This window comes from Erythranthe guttata, chromosome 6 (assembly GCF_056151865.1).
Source record: "Erythranthe guttata isolate IM_541 chromosome 6, IM_541, whole genome shotgun sequence".
NCBI lineage: Eukaryota > Viridiplantae > Streptophyta > Magnoliopsida > Lamiales > Phrymaceae > Erythranthe > Erythranthe guttata.
The window spans coordinates 3443633-3456846 of record NC_142538.1 but is presented as its reverse complement, the minus strand read 5'-3'; the positions used below and the strand labels follow the sequence as shown (position 1 = coordinate 3456846).

General features: G+C 35.7%; 2 protein-coding genes across 2 annotated transcripts; both read left to right on the top strand.

Annotated features, from left to right (window-relative positions):
- Window positions 1-6217: 6217 nt before the first annotated feature.
- On the top strand, window positions 6218-8772 carry LOC105977994 (tropinone reductase homolog At5g06060). The gene is made up of 5 exons (XM_013003399.2): window positions 6218-6508; window positions 6593-6800; window positions 7516-7732; window positions 7826-7932; window positions 8435-8772. Exons 1-5 carry the CDS (start codon window positions 6432-6434, stop codon window positions 8612-8614), a joined length of 789 nt encoding a protein of 262 aa, XP_012858853.2. The 5' UTR covers window positions 6218-6431; the 3' UTR covers window positions 8615-8772.
- A 909-nt stretch (window positions 8773-9681) lies between these two features.
- On the top strand, window positions 9682-11892 carry LOC105977950 (protein phosphatase 2C 37). Its single transcript, XM_013003351.2, has 3 exons — window positions 9682-10675; window positions 10776-11096; window positions 11183-11892. The coding sequence occupies exons 1-3, from the start codon at window positions 10169-10171 to the stop codon at window positions 11621-11623; spliced, it is 1269 nt and encodes a 422-aa protein (XP_012858805.2). The 5' UTR covers window positions 9682-10168; the 3' UTR covers window positions 11624-11892.
- Window positions 11893-13214: the final 1322 nt, after the last annotated feature.

The following is a 13214-nucleotide window of genomic DNA, read 5'->3' as shown; positions in this document are numbered from 1 at the left end:
ATGAATATTATTTTTCCGAACAGTAATATTATTAATATTATTGTCTAAGACAGTTAAATTACTGTTGGAGACAGTAATTTAACATCCAAGACAGTAATATTAATTAAAATAATTTTTTTTAAGGGAAAAAAAAAAAAACAAAAGTCAATTAACAGTTAAGTTACTGTCTCCGACAGTTAAATAACTGCTGGAGACAGTAATTTAGCAACGAATACAGTAATATTAATTAACAATATTTTTTTTAAGAATAAAAAAGTCAATTAACAGTTAAATTACTGTCTCCGACAGTTAAATAACTGCTGGAGACAGTAATTTAGCAACGAATACAGTAATATAAAATTAAAAATATTTTTTTTAAGAATAAAAAAGATAATTAACAGTTAAATTACTGTCTCCGACAGTTAAATAACTGCTGGAGACAGTAATTTAGCAACGAATATAGTAATATTAATTAAAAATATTTTTTTAAGAATAAAAAAGTCAATTAACAGTTAAATTACTGTCTCCGACAGTTAAATAGCTGCCGGGGACAGTAATTTAGCAGCCAAGACAGTAAAATTAATTAAAATATTTTTTTTAAGAAAAAAAAAAAAAAAAGTCAACGCCGGAGACCCGGCGGTCAATGGCCGTTGACCGACCGGAAATTTTTTTCAGGAAAACAAAATTCAAAAAAAAAAAAAAAAAAAAAAAAAAAATAGTCAACGCCGGAGACCGGCGGTCAATGCTGGAATCTGGCCGGAAAAAAAATATTTCAGAAAAAAAATTATTTTCTGAAAAAAAAAAGTTTTGGGGGTTAATGTGATATATTTGTTAAAATCCGGGGTCAATGTGTAATATTAAAGAAGTTAGAGCATAATTGGTGGAATTGATACGATTAGGGTTAAAATTGGGTTCAAAATTGAAATTAGGGTTAAAATTGGTTAATTGATGAAATTGGGCTAAATTGTGGTGTAAATCATAAAATTGGAGTTGAATTGGGTTTCAATGAATTGGAGGTAATTTTGGTATATATAAAGGGATTTTCCTTATTTGCAAATAAGTTTGAATGGGGTGGATTTATTTGAAAGACAAAAAAATTGGATGTCCCTATTTTAATTAAGTGCCCTTGTCATGGGCCTATTTGCCATTACCCCTTCCTCCAATATCGAGTCAAATCAAAAGTCAAATAACGCAGTCAACTCTCTCTCTTCAATTTCTATTTTATATTAATATATTTGTTATTTACTACTAATTAATGTACATGATGGAATTGAGGTAATGGCCAAATAACCGGGAATAAATTATTTATTTATTTTACTTGCTTATGTAATATAAAAATGAATAAAAAAATAAATATATATATTTACTGATATTCTTATTAGTACATACATATTAAATTTTGTGGCTGTTCGGCAGTTCAATTAACTTCAGAGAATATGCTGCAGCCAAACAATACAAGACAACATGTATATATATAATAATATTATTTATTTGTAAATGTTTACTATATATAATTTAACAACGTAACACATAAACCGCATGCATATTTTTAAACCAGCTCAATGTTAGTTTGTATCGTTATGAGTTTGGAATCGAAATGTTTACACATAATCAAATTACAAGAATCTTTCTTTTAATTTACTTCCAATACTTGAAAACAATTAATTCCGAGATACACTAATTTAAAGAAGAGTAAAATTCATTTTGTCCGATATATATATATATATATATATATATATATATATATATATATATATATACACACACACGTGTGTTGGGCCTTTAAATAAGAATACGGTACCATGTTTCAACTAAATGGATTATTCGCGTTTGAATCCACTTCCTTTATTCACAAACCCATTCGACCCATTAAGGAAAAAAGAAACTCATTTTCTTGCTACCTAATAGCTAGTAGATATGAAAGGATGTATAATAATAAATCTAGCATTAAAGTAATAATTTTTATTTTATTTCTTTCAAAGGAAATATTTGCAATTGATTTTAATATATAATTTTTTTACATTATTTTAAGTCAGTATAGTTATCTTTTTAAATAAAAAATCAAATAGATTCAATCAATTTTTTTTTCTAATGAAGGATCCCGCAGCCAACCATATAAGAATTGGAATGTTGTGGGATCTCATTACATTAAATAAGAATTAATTAACTAATTTAGTTTAGCAATAGTGGTTGAGTCATTTAATTTTTCCATTATGATATATAGAAAAAAACTCTTTTCATTATTATGTTTAAAGGGGAAACTACAGATAAATCCCTAATCCAAAACTCAACACACAGATCAGTCCCTAGGTAGTTTCCCCAAGCAATTCAGTCCCTACTCACGCGCCTAACATGCAGTTCAGTCCCTAATAAAATGTGCAAATACTAAAATACCCTTTACTTTATACTAATTTTACATAACTTATTTCCAACCTCCAACGCGCCGTTTGTGTTACACGCTCTTTGCCCGTTACATTTCAAAAATCAAACAACAAGAAAGAAGCTAAAAAGGCGCAGGAAAAAAACCACCGTTCAGTTTATACCCATTTACAGACAAAGAAGAAACAGAGAAGAAACGAAGAACAAAGAAACAACAAAGAAGGAAGAAACAACGAAGCACGAAGAATCAACAAAACGCAGAAAAATTATACAACGAAAGGAAAAATAAAAATAAACAAACCCATTTCTCGACAATGGTGAAGCAGGGTAAACAACAAGGTTTGATTTTTTTTTTTTCTTTCATTTTCTTGGAAACAGACCCATTTGGGTGTTGCTTAAGCTTGCAAAAAGGTTTATTTGTTGTAGAATTGCATGATTTTGAACATATCCTCTCATGGGTATTATGCCTCGACTTTATTCGGTGTTTTCCCTAATCATTAAATCGGTTCCAATATCTGTTTTTCTGTTGTTTGGGTTTGCAAAGATCATTTATTTGTTGTCGAATTTCATGATTTTGTAACAGTTTCCTCATGGGTATTATTCTTCGGTGACATTAGCATGTCCCCAAAGGGTTTAACAAGGGTTTCATATAGGATATGCGAAAGAGGCTTATTGTATTTTTCGTACTGGTCCTATAGTATGTGTCATGGACAGTAATGGTATTAATAGTGCATTTAGATGGTATTGACACAGGGTACTCGAAGTACTGTCCCGAAAACATTTAGATGGTATTGACATATGGTACTAGAAGTATAATGTTTGATGCTCCTGTAGTATAAGTCATATGCCATAATAGTATTACTAGTGCCTTTGAATGGTATTACTAGTGACTTTGGATGGTATTGACATATGGTACTATAAGTATAATGTTTGATGGTCCTGTAGTGTAAGTCATATGCCATAATAGTATTACTAGTGCCTTTGAATGGTATTACTAGTAACTTTGGATGGTATTGACATGTGGAACTTTATAGTACGTTGTATTTGTTATAATTGTAGTTTTATGTGTATGTAATTGCAGGAATTGATGTAAAAGAAGATTGCAGTCAATGATCAAAGCGTACCATATTTTTTGATGAATTGAATTGTACCAATTTCATTGACGCTTTAATGATCAATAAGTACGGGAGATGCATAAATTATGTTTTCGATGGTTATTTTTTAAGGTAGGTGAGAATTATTGTTGCGTTTGGAATACAAGATCCCATAAATATGTTGAATTTCATACATGATACTCATATACTATACAATATATTCATACAAGTCTACAATGCTCAAGTGTAAAACTAATATTTTCTTCAATTGTTACCATAATCGATATTGATCAACTCCCACATTGTCTCCATTCATTCTTAATAGTCTTAAAATGAAGAGTTGTGTCTTAAAATGCGATCATATGGATGCATTGGCCCGACAATAATATATAGACTGTAACAATACTATATGAATGGCAACATATACTTTATCAGTGAACAAATCGTACTATAGTCACGAATCACTTGTACTTCACAAGTGTATTCATTGTACTTACTTGATGAACAAAGCGTACCATATTTTTTGATGAATTGAATTGTACCAATTTCATTGACGCTTTAATGATCAATAAGTAGGGAGATGCATAAATTATGTTTTAGATGGTTATTTTAAGGTAGGTGAGAATTATTGTTGCGTTTGGAATACAAGATCCCATAAATATGTTGAATTTCATACATGATACTCATATACTATACAATATATTCATACAAGTCTACAATGCTCAAGTGTAAAACTAATATTTTCTTCAATTGTTACCATAATCGATATTGATCAACTCCCACATTGTCTCCATTCATTCTTAATAGTCTTAAACTGAAGAGTTGTGTCTTAAAATGCGATCATATGGATGCATTGGCCCGACAATAATAAATAGAGTGTAACAATACTATATGAATGACAAACATATACTTTATCAGTGAACAAAGCGTACTATAGTCACGAATCACTTGTACTTCACAAGTGTATTCATTGTACTTACTTGATGAACAAAGCGTACCATATTTTTTGATGAATTGCATTGTACCAATTTCATTGACGCTTTAATGATCAATAAGTACTAGAGATGCATAAATTATGTTTTAGATGGTTATTTTAAGGTAGGTGAGAATTATTGTTGCGTTTGGAATACAAGATCCCATAAATATGTTGAATTTCATACATGATACTCATATACCATACAATATATTCATACAAGTCTACAATGCTCAAGTGTAAAACTAATATTTTCTTCAATTGTTACCATAATCGATATTGATCGACTCCCACATTGTCTCCATTCATTCTTAATAGTCTTAAACTGAAGAGTTGTGTCTTAAAATGCGATCATATGGATGCATTGGCCCGACAATAATAAATAGAGTGTAACAATACTATATGAATGGCAAATATATACTTTATCAGTGAACAAATCGTACTATAGTCACGAATCACTTGTACTTCACATGTGTATTCATTGTACTTACTTGATGAACAAAGCGTACCATATTTTTTGATGAATTGAATTGTACCAATTTCATTGACGCTTTAATGATCAATAAGTACGGGAGATGCATAAATTATGTTTTAGATGGTTATTTTAAGGTAGGTGAGAATTATTGTTGCGTTTGGAATACAAGATCCCATAAATATGTTGAATTTCATACATGATACTCATATACTATACAATATATTCATACAAGTCTACAATGCTCAAGTGTAAAACTAATATTTTCTTCTATTGTTTTTTTTTTTTTTTTTTCCAATTGTTACCATAATCGATATTGATCAACTCCCACATTGTCTCCATTCATTCTTAATAGTCTTAAAATGAAGAGTTGTGTCTTAAAATGCGATCATATGGATGCATTGGACCGACAATAATATATAGACTGTAACAATACTATATAAATGGCAAACATATACTTTATCAGTGAACAAATCGTACTATAGTCACGAATCACTTGTACTTCACATGTGTATCCATTGTACTTAGTTGATGAACAAAGCGTACTATATTCACGAATAACCCAAACTTTACCAGCTTATACATTGTACTTATTTGGTGAACAAAGCGTACTATATTCACGAATAACCCGAACTTTACCAGCTTATACATTGTACTTATTTGGTGGACAAAGCGTACTATATTCACGAATAACCCGAACTTTACCAGCTTATACATTGTACTCTTATGTTCACTAATTAAACAACAGTACATATGTTTTACATAGCATGTAGACTGCAAATATTACTAGATTCAACACTATCAAACTATGAACTACTCCACCTTCAGAATTGCAATTCTTCACTTCACTTTCTTGATGTACTTGGTTCATCGACGCACTTGTAGCTTCATTTTCTTCACGATTTGAGTTGGAAAAAGTTTGCCCAACTTCAAATGGTTCACACCAATGGGAGTAGCCATGGTGTGGGCAACAGTAAAATAACCTTCCGGGATTCGAAACCATTGTGGGGTGGGTGGGTTTTACAGTGATTTTTTCGTCGGAAAAAGAGGAAACCAGAGGAGAGAAAGAGAGAAGAAATAGAGAAGAAAGAGAGCAGTAGAAACAGAGAAGAAAGAAAAGATTAAGAGAGAGAAAAAGAAGAGAGAGAAAAGGGTGAGAGTGAAAAAGAAGAGAGAAAATATAATAAAATATATAAAAATCACATTAGGGACTGAACTGCATGTCAGACGCGTGAATAGGGACTGAATTGCTTGGGGAAACTACCTAGGGACTGATCTGTGTGTTGAGTTTTGGATTAGGGATTTATCTGTAGTTTCCCCATGTTTAAATTATAAAAAAATATTTAATCATGGACTAATTTAACGGTGAAGTAGGAGTGTTATTGAGAGCATTAATTCAATTTGCACACGTGGCTTGCAACGGTGGATTGGGTGATTTTTTCTTTAATCAACACTCCTTGATTCAGTCCACTTCTTACAAGTTTTTGATTCACGCGCAAAAACAAGTGTGAGAGAAAAACAAGAGAAAAATCAAATGGCGGGGATCGGCAGTTCAAGATGGTCTCTTTCCGGCACCACCGCTCTTGTCACCGGCGGCACTCGTGGAATCGGGTACCCGAATTGTTCTCTCATCGTCTTCTTATCTGTGCTTAAAAATCTTGATTGCACGTAAACTGTTTGTGAAAATGCCATCAGGTATGCAACCGTGGAAGAGCTGGCGGAAATGGGTGCAACTGTGTACACGTGTTCGAGGAACGAAGAGGAGCTCACTCAGCGCCTGCAGGAATGGAGTTCCAAGGGTTTCAAAGTCAGTGGGTCTGTGTGCGATGCTTCTTCTAGAGAGCAAAGGGTGCAGCTCATGGAAAAAGTGTCGTCTGCTTTCAATGGAAAGCTTAACATTCTTGTAAGTCCCTCCTCCGAATTCTTGTCAGTGTTTTTTTATTTGAGTTTTGGTTATTTATTTTGCGTTATTTCGTAAATCCAGCCTCGGTTTTTGGTATGTGTAGAAAATTGAGATTTCTTATGCTGCTATTGTTTGGTTAAATTAATGGATTGATGAAACACTTTCTTGCCTTGCTCCAGGCTCTTACTTTGACTCTCAGTTGAAGAAATTTGACATTTGTGAAGTTGGAATGTTAGTTTTCATTCTCCTTTTCGAATTCGAACTTGATTTGAAAAGGAGCGAAACGAACATAACGACAAGTTTTCATCATCTGCTTGTCGAAACCAACTTGAACATGTAATTTGATTTTGAATGTTAACTTGTATATCTTGATTATCCAGTCCAAAGCAGAGATTCCCAAAGCTATAGCTATTCGTTGCTATGTTAATACGTGATTAGATAATCTTTCAATTTCAATCATGTTCGTTTGTGGTTGCCGAAAATGCTCGTATGCTGTGAACTAATAGTAGAAGGCGTCGCTAACGTCCAGGTGTATATCATATATAGACAACGTTGAACTCCATACAAGGAGAAAGTGGGGAAGCTTTACGGTTACAGTATCGTTCAGATACTGTTTTTTATTTATTTTAAATGCAGAATATTGTGTCTGATAGTTTTTATCTTGCAAGAAAAACGAAAAGATCTGAGACTAACTGGTACAATTTTTAATGTGTAGATTAATAATGTTGGGACTAACATTAGGAAGCCAACTGTTGAGTATACCGCCGAAGAATATTCAAGTATCATGACTACGAACTTAGAGTCTTCGTACCATCTATGTCAACTTGCCCACCCTCTTCTCAAAGCCTCTGCAAACAGCAGCATTGTGTTTATTTCCTCTGTTGCTGGTCTGGTGCACCTATATACCGGATCTATTTATGGTGCAACTAAAGGTGGGCTATTTTGCGTTGACTTTTTTCAAGTGATGAATTATATGAAACCAGATAAAAGTTAAAAGTTTTTTTTTTCTTTTTTTTTTTAACCAGGAGCAATCAATCAACTTACGAAAAATTTGGCGTGCGAATGGGCAAAGGATAACATTCGGGTGAACTGTGTTGCACCCTGGTACATTAAAACCTCTCTGGTGAAACATGTACGTTCTCCTTTTCCTTCATTTCTCGTAAATGTATTAATTTTTCGTCTTCTGACACGCTAAGAAACTTCCCTTTTGCAAGATGAAAACCATATAATTATGTCGTTATTTTACAATTTTTTTTTTTGAGAAATAATGTAGAAACTCAGAAAAGTTTCCACACTGAAAATCCCCTCAGGCTTCGCTTCACTAAAAAAATCGACCATTAAAGAGTGTGTTGATCTTATTAAGCCAGTTGCCTTGATTAACTAACTGTATACCGCTTTTCATCTTCTCTATGTTTGAGAATTACTTTCCAACAATCTGGTAACTGATAACAAAGTGAAATATTCGACACACATCAATCTGTTAGTCGACGGTTATGAAGTATGACCAATGTGTTGATCATTGCGCAAAGTTGTAGTTATTTATTGCAGAAGCACCTGTGGAACAAATATTGCAGCATTTTGAATGTATACTGTTTAAGCATTTTGTGAATACATATAATTAACTGTGATCGCAGTTGCTGGAAAACGAAGAGTTCTTGGAGCATGTAGTATCTAGAACTCCTCTGAAGCGGCCCGGAGAACCGCAAGAAGTCTCGTCTTTGGTAGCATTCCTTTGTCTCCCAGCTGCTTCTTATATCACTGGTCAGGTTATATCTGTGGATGGTGGGTTCACTGTTAATGCGTTTCCTGCGTGATGCAAAAACTTGTTCTCCTTTTTATTTTATTTTATTTATTGTCATTTACTTTCAATTTGAAACCATCAGGTTTCTGAGTTTTGATGTACAATTATTTACTGTTTTTAACTGGGTTAAGAAGGGGTGAAGATTTGAATAAAAATTCCGAATTCCGTCAATTCCTATCAGATTTTCTTTTTTTCAATTTTGGAGCCATACTTTTCATTCCGATTTCGATTTTTTTTCTTCAACGGCATTGGAGCACTAATTATATTTTTTTTCTTGCCGAAATTTAGATTTTTTCTGAATTTATTTGGAACGAGATTGAAATTAGTTTTTTGCAATCCAAAATAAAATTGAATATTTTTTCCGAAGTGCTAATTTTAATTTGATTTGACCGTCCAATCCTACTAATATCCAACATTTGTGCCAAGCCCAACATGGCCCGACCCGAATCATATTGGGTTTATCTGGTAGTAACGGGTTCTCTGAGCCCAGCCCATTTGACTACTTCACAGGTCTACCTACAAATTACAATCACCACTTAGGTTTATTCTAGATCTTTTATCTAAGTCTGGCAAGATATTTTAATAATTTTACCAACCTTAAATAAAAATGTAAATGTTTACACTATTCAAAACGGAAATAAATAGTAATGTAAGAGAGAGAGAGAGAGAGAGAGAGAGGGAGGGAGGGACACGTGGTGAAGGAAGCGGGAGTAGGAACAGAGATATTATGGAGAAGCGTCAATCGAAATTGACAGGTGGTCCCATACGTGTTTCAATCTGCCCTTGTTGCGTACACTTCTTTATTGCTTTTACCATCTCCCTTTTCTCCTCCCACTCGCTCCCCTTTGTCGCGTCACGTTTACTCTCTTTCTCGTAGAAATAAGTCAATTATCTAACTGAACAGTCTAATTTTATTTATAAGTAAAATAGATGCATTCTGTATTGACGTCACGCGCGCAAGAGCATGTGCGGGAGGCTAACAAACCCCAAATCTGGCACACCACGATTCCGCCACGTGGTGACAATCCTCGTAACAAGGCATGTATGAAAATTACGTGCCCTATTTATAAATAAAAAAAAAGCGAATAATAGGCGGGAAGCGGGTCCCACAAAGAAGACCATATTCGTGTCGTTGCAGCGAGGGCCTCAATTTGTACGGTACCGTGTTGGTTTCTGATTGGCCCACGTACCACCCATACCTACACGTGGTACCCTAGATAGAAAGAGAGAATCAAAAGACCTCTGAAAATCAACGGTCCAGATCTTCCCTCACATTCAATGTTTCGACGTCACACCAACTGTGCATGTCTGATACTTGTCACTTTCCTGACCAAGAAGGTGACGGGCAGCTACCCGTAACCCCCCCCCCCCCCCCCAACCCTAATATTACAACTAGCTGTAGTACAAAAAGCCATTTCAATTTCGTAGTTTGGGTCGTCTCTTCAGATTTTAATATTCCATCCTTCTGAATTTTCTCTGATTGAGGTTTTCGTTGTTTATTATCTTCCTTAAATTGATCGTCGTTATTAAATTGATAAACCAGAAAAGCATTATATTTTGTTAAATAATGGCTGGTATGTGCTGTGGGATGAATATTAGTGAGACGGAGACGAATTCCCTGGCGGAGCCCGGCTCCAAGTCCGCCAGGAGGAGGAGGTTAGAAATCCACCAGTTCAATTTCGGACCCACCGATTCCGCCGGCGGCAGCGGCGGCGGCGTCACGAAGCGACGGAGGATCGATTCGCTGCGTCCGGTTAGTTCGGCGCCGGGTGATTGGTCGAGCGCGGCTCGTAGCTTTAACGGTGACGAGAAGGCGAAGGAAGTCGTCCACCAAACGGCGACTAACGGAGGAGCTGTGCCGGTTCCGTTAGATATGACGGCGGCGGCATCTGGATCTGAGGAAGGGCACGTTTCTTCCTCGGTTTGTCCGAAATTCGGTATGACGTCCGTTTGCGGGAGGAGGAGAGATATGGAAGATTCGGTTGCGATTCATCCTTCCTTCTGCGGCCATGACAGTGATCTTCGGAGCGGCTACCATTTCTTCGGTGTTTACGACGGCCATGGATGCTCACACGTAAGCAAATGATTTAATTTCAGTTATAGTTTCTGTACATGTAAGTAATTGTCGGAAATGGTGTCTGATTCCATATGTACGATATATTTCTTTATTACAGGTTGCAACCAGGTGCAAGGACCGAATGCACGAGATAATGAAAGACGAGTTCAGACACGGCCACGATTCATGGGAGCGCACGATGTCGGAAAGTTTCACGAAGATGGACAAGGACGTGACGGAGTGGTCCAGCGGCGCCGCCGCCAGCGCCTCCGCCTCCAACTGCCGGTGCGAACTGCAGACTCAGCAGTGCGACGCCGTCGGATCCACCGCCGTCGTGGCGGTGGTCGCCCCCGACAAGATCATCGTCTCCAACTGCGGCGACTCACGCGCCGTTCTCTGCCGGAACGGCGTCGCAATTCCTCTCTCCGTCGATCACAAGGTAGCGTTCCGTTTTAATTTCCACATAAATTAAATATTACTTTAAAATTAAAAAAAAGTAATTTAATTTTATGTTCGTATTTACAGCCGGACAGACCGGATGAGTTGAGCCGGATAGAAGAATCGGGCGGGCGGGTTATATTCTGGGACGGGGCTAGGGTTCTCGGGGTTTTGGCCATGTCACGTGCTATTGGCGATAACTACTTGAAGCCGTACGTGATACCGGAGCCCGAGGTAACAATAACGGGCCGGGCCGAGGGTGACGAGTGTCTGATAATCGCAAGCGACGGGCTCTGGGATGTGGTCTCCAACGAAACTGCCTGTGGGGTGGCGCGCATGTGCCTGCAGTCACGGAGGCCACCGCCGCCGGCACCGGAGGTCGGCAGCATCGCCGTTGCGCCGGCGCCGGGAGAGAGCTCCGATCTGGCCTGCTCCGACGCGTCGATTCTGTTGACGAAGCTGGCTTTGGCGAGGCATAGTACGGATAATGTGAGTGTTGTGGTGGTGGATTTGAGGAAGAGCCCATAATACGACGGCGTTTATGTTTTTTTTAATTTTTATTTAATTTCTTTTTTTACCTAATTAAGTAGTTTTGCTAATTAATGCATGTTTAAAGTAATATTAGTGTTGCCTTGAAGAAGGAATGAAAGAGGAAAAATTATGAGGTGCATGTGTGGTGGGGTATTAGGGTAGTTTATGAGGTTTAATATTTTCATATTGATGTTTTCAAGTGTAAATATTTTTTTATTTTTTTATTTTTGCTACTTTATATCAATTAAATGGTTTAATATTTACTATATTCCCAATATTCTTGAAATGCGTCAAAAAAGCAGCTCTTGAAAATGTGAATACCAGCAAATATGTCATCTTAAAGGTGGTGGCTACGTTACACGTGCTATGTTCTACTCCTGCCACGCATAAGAACAGAAAAATAAATTACAGTTAAATTACTATAAATTAATATAATTGAGATAATAATTATTAATTTAAGAAATTATTATTCACGTGATGTTATTAATTTTATCTAGGTTTTACTGGTTTTACTATATTGTACGTTAAGTCAAATATCTCCAATTGTATGGTTGATCTAATATTCCATCCTACTTATAGCATTTTGAAATATTTATCATATTATTTGGCCAAGCTACTATTGGATTATGCTAATTAGAGTTCTATCTCATTTTATTTGTTTTTCTAGAGATATTTTTATATTTCAAAATAGTTGTGACTTTAGATTTTTGATGAATCGTTTATTGCATTTTCCTCATATCTGCGTTTATTATCCTTAATAAAATTAGGTGAAACAATTAATGGAAGTAGTTTTCGAGTCATTTTATTATGAATTTTCCATAATTCGAGCATGTTTATTAATTTTCTTAATACTTGTGCATCAGCTCAAAACGATAAATAAAATGGAAACGAGATAATATTGTATATATAATTAATGATTGTTAACAATGAAAAACGTTGATTGTTTTGTGAGTGAGGGGCCAAGGTTTTTGGTTGGAAGATATTTGGGGGCTCCATTTAGAGATACGAATCTCATTATTTTCTTTAGGATTGCGACAACTCGACATGTTAGCCATAATACACACACCAACATTTACATCATTGCCTGAGCCCACATCTTAATTCCCTGGTCCTTCTCCTACATGATTTATACCCGATAAACTCTATAATTTAGTCTTATCCAATGTTGTTAGAACCGGACATAATCGGTCGGTCGGACAGGTTCGATCGTGACCCGATGATGAGGTTGTCTAGTCTCACCTCTAGAACCCGGAAAATTGAAAACCGGAGTAAAATGACCAAAACTCGTGAATCAGCAAATCTGACAAGGACCTCAGTTTTCGGCAAAAACATTTCAAAACCACTGTTCGAGCTCGAATATACTTGCTATAAAATCAAATTCAAACACAGTTTTCATAGCTCAAAAAAATTTGAACAAACTTGTGTTCGCGTCAACTCGATTTGTTTACACCCTTACTAAATGTAGTTTATTGTTAGTAAGCACGATTGGGGCTTGCTTTTGATATTGATTATGGACCTTTCCTCTTGTTTGGGTTCTCAAATTTCATAATGGGCTTTTCTAAAGTCCAATTTAATTCGTAGTTTGCAA

Bases quoted from the DNA above. Each gene is read 5' to 3' on its own strand.
- LOC105977994 (XM_013003399.2), top strand. From the start codon at position 6,432: ATGGCGGGGATCGGCAGTTCAAGATGGTCTCTTTCCGGCACCACCGCT. The intron at 6,509-6,592 runs GTACCCGAATTG...AAATGCCATCAG, and splicing joins GGCGGCACTCGTGGAATCGG to GTATGCAACCGTGGAAGAGC. The intron at 7,733-7,825 runs GTGGGCTATTTT...TTTTTTAACCAG, and splicing joins TATTTATGGTGCAACTAAAG to GAGCAATCAATCAACTTACG.
- LOC105977950 (XM_013003351.2), top strand. From the start codon at position 10,169: ATGGCTGGTATGTGCTGTGGGATGAATATTAGTGAGACGGAGACGAAT. The intron at 10,676-10,775 runs GTAAGCAAATGA...TCTTTATTACAG, and splicing joins ACGGCCATGGATGCTCACAC to GTTGCAACCAGGTGCAAGGA. The intron at 11,097-11,182 runs GTAGCGTTCCGT...TCGTATTTACAG, and splicing joins CTCTCTCCGTCGATCACAAG to CCGGACAGACCGGATGAGTT.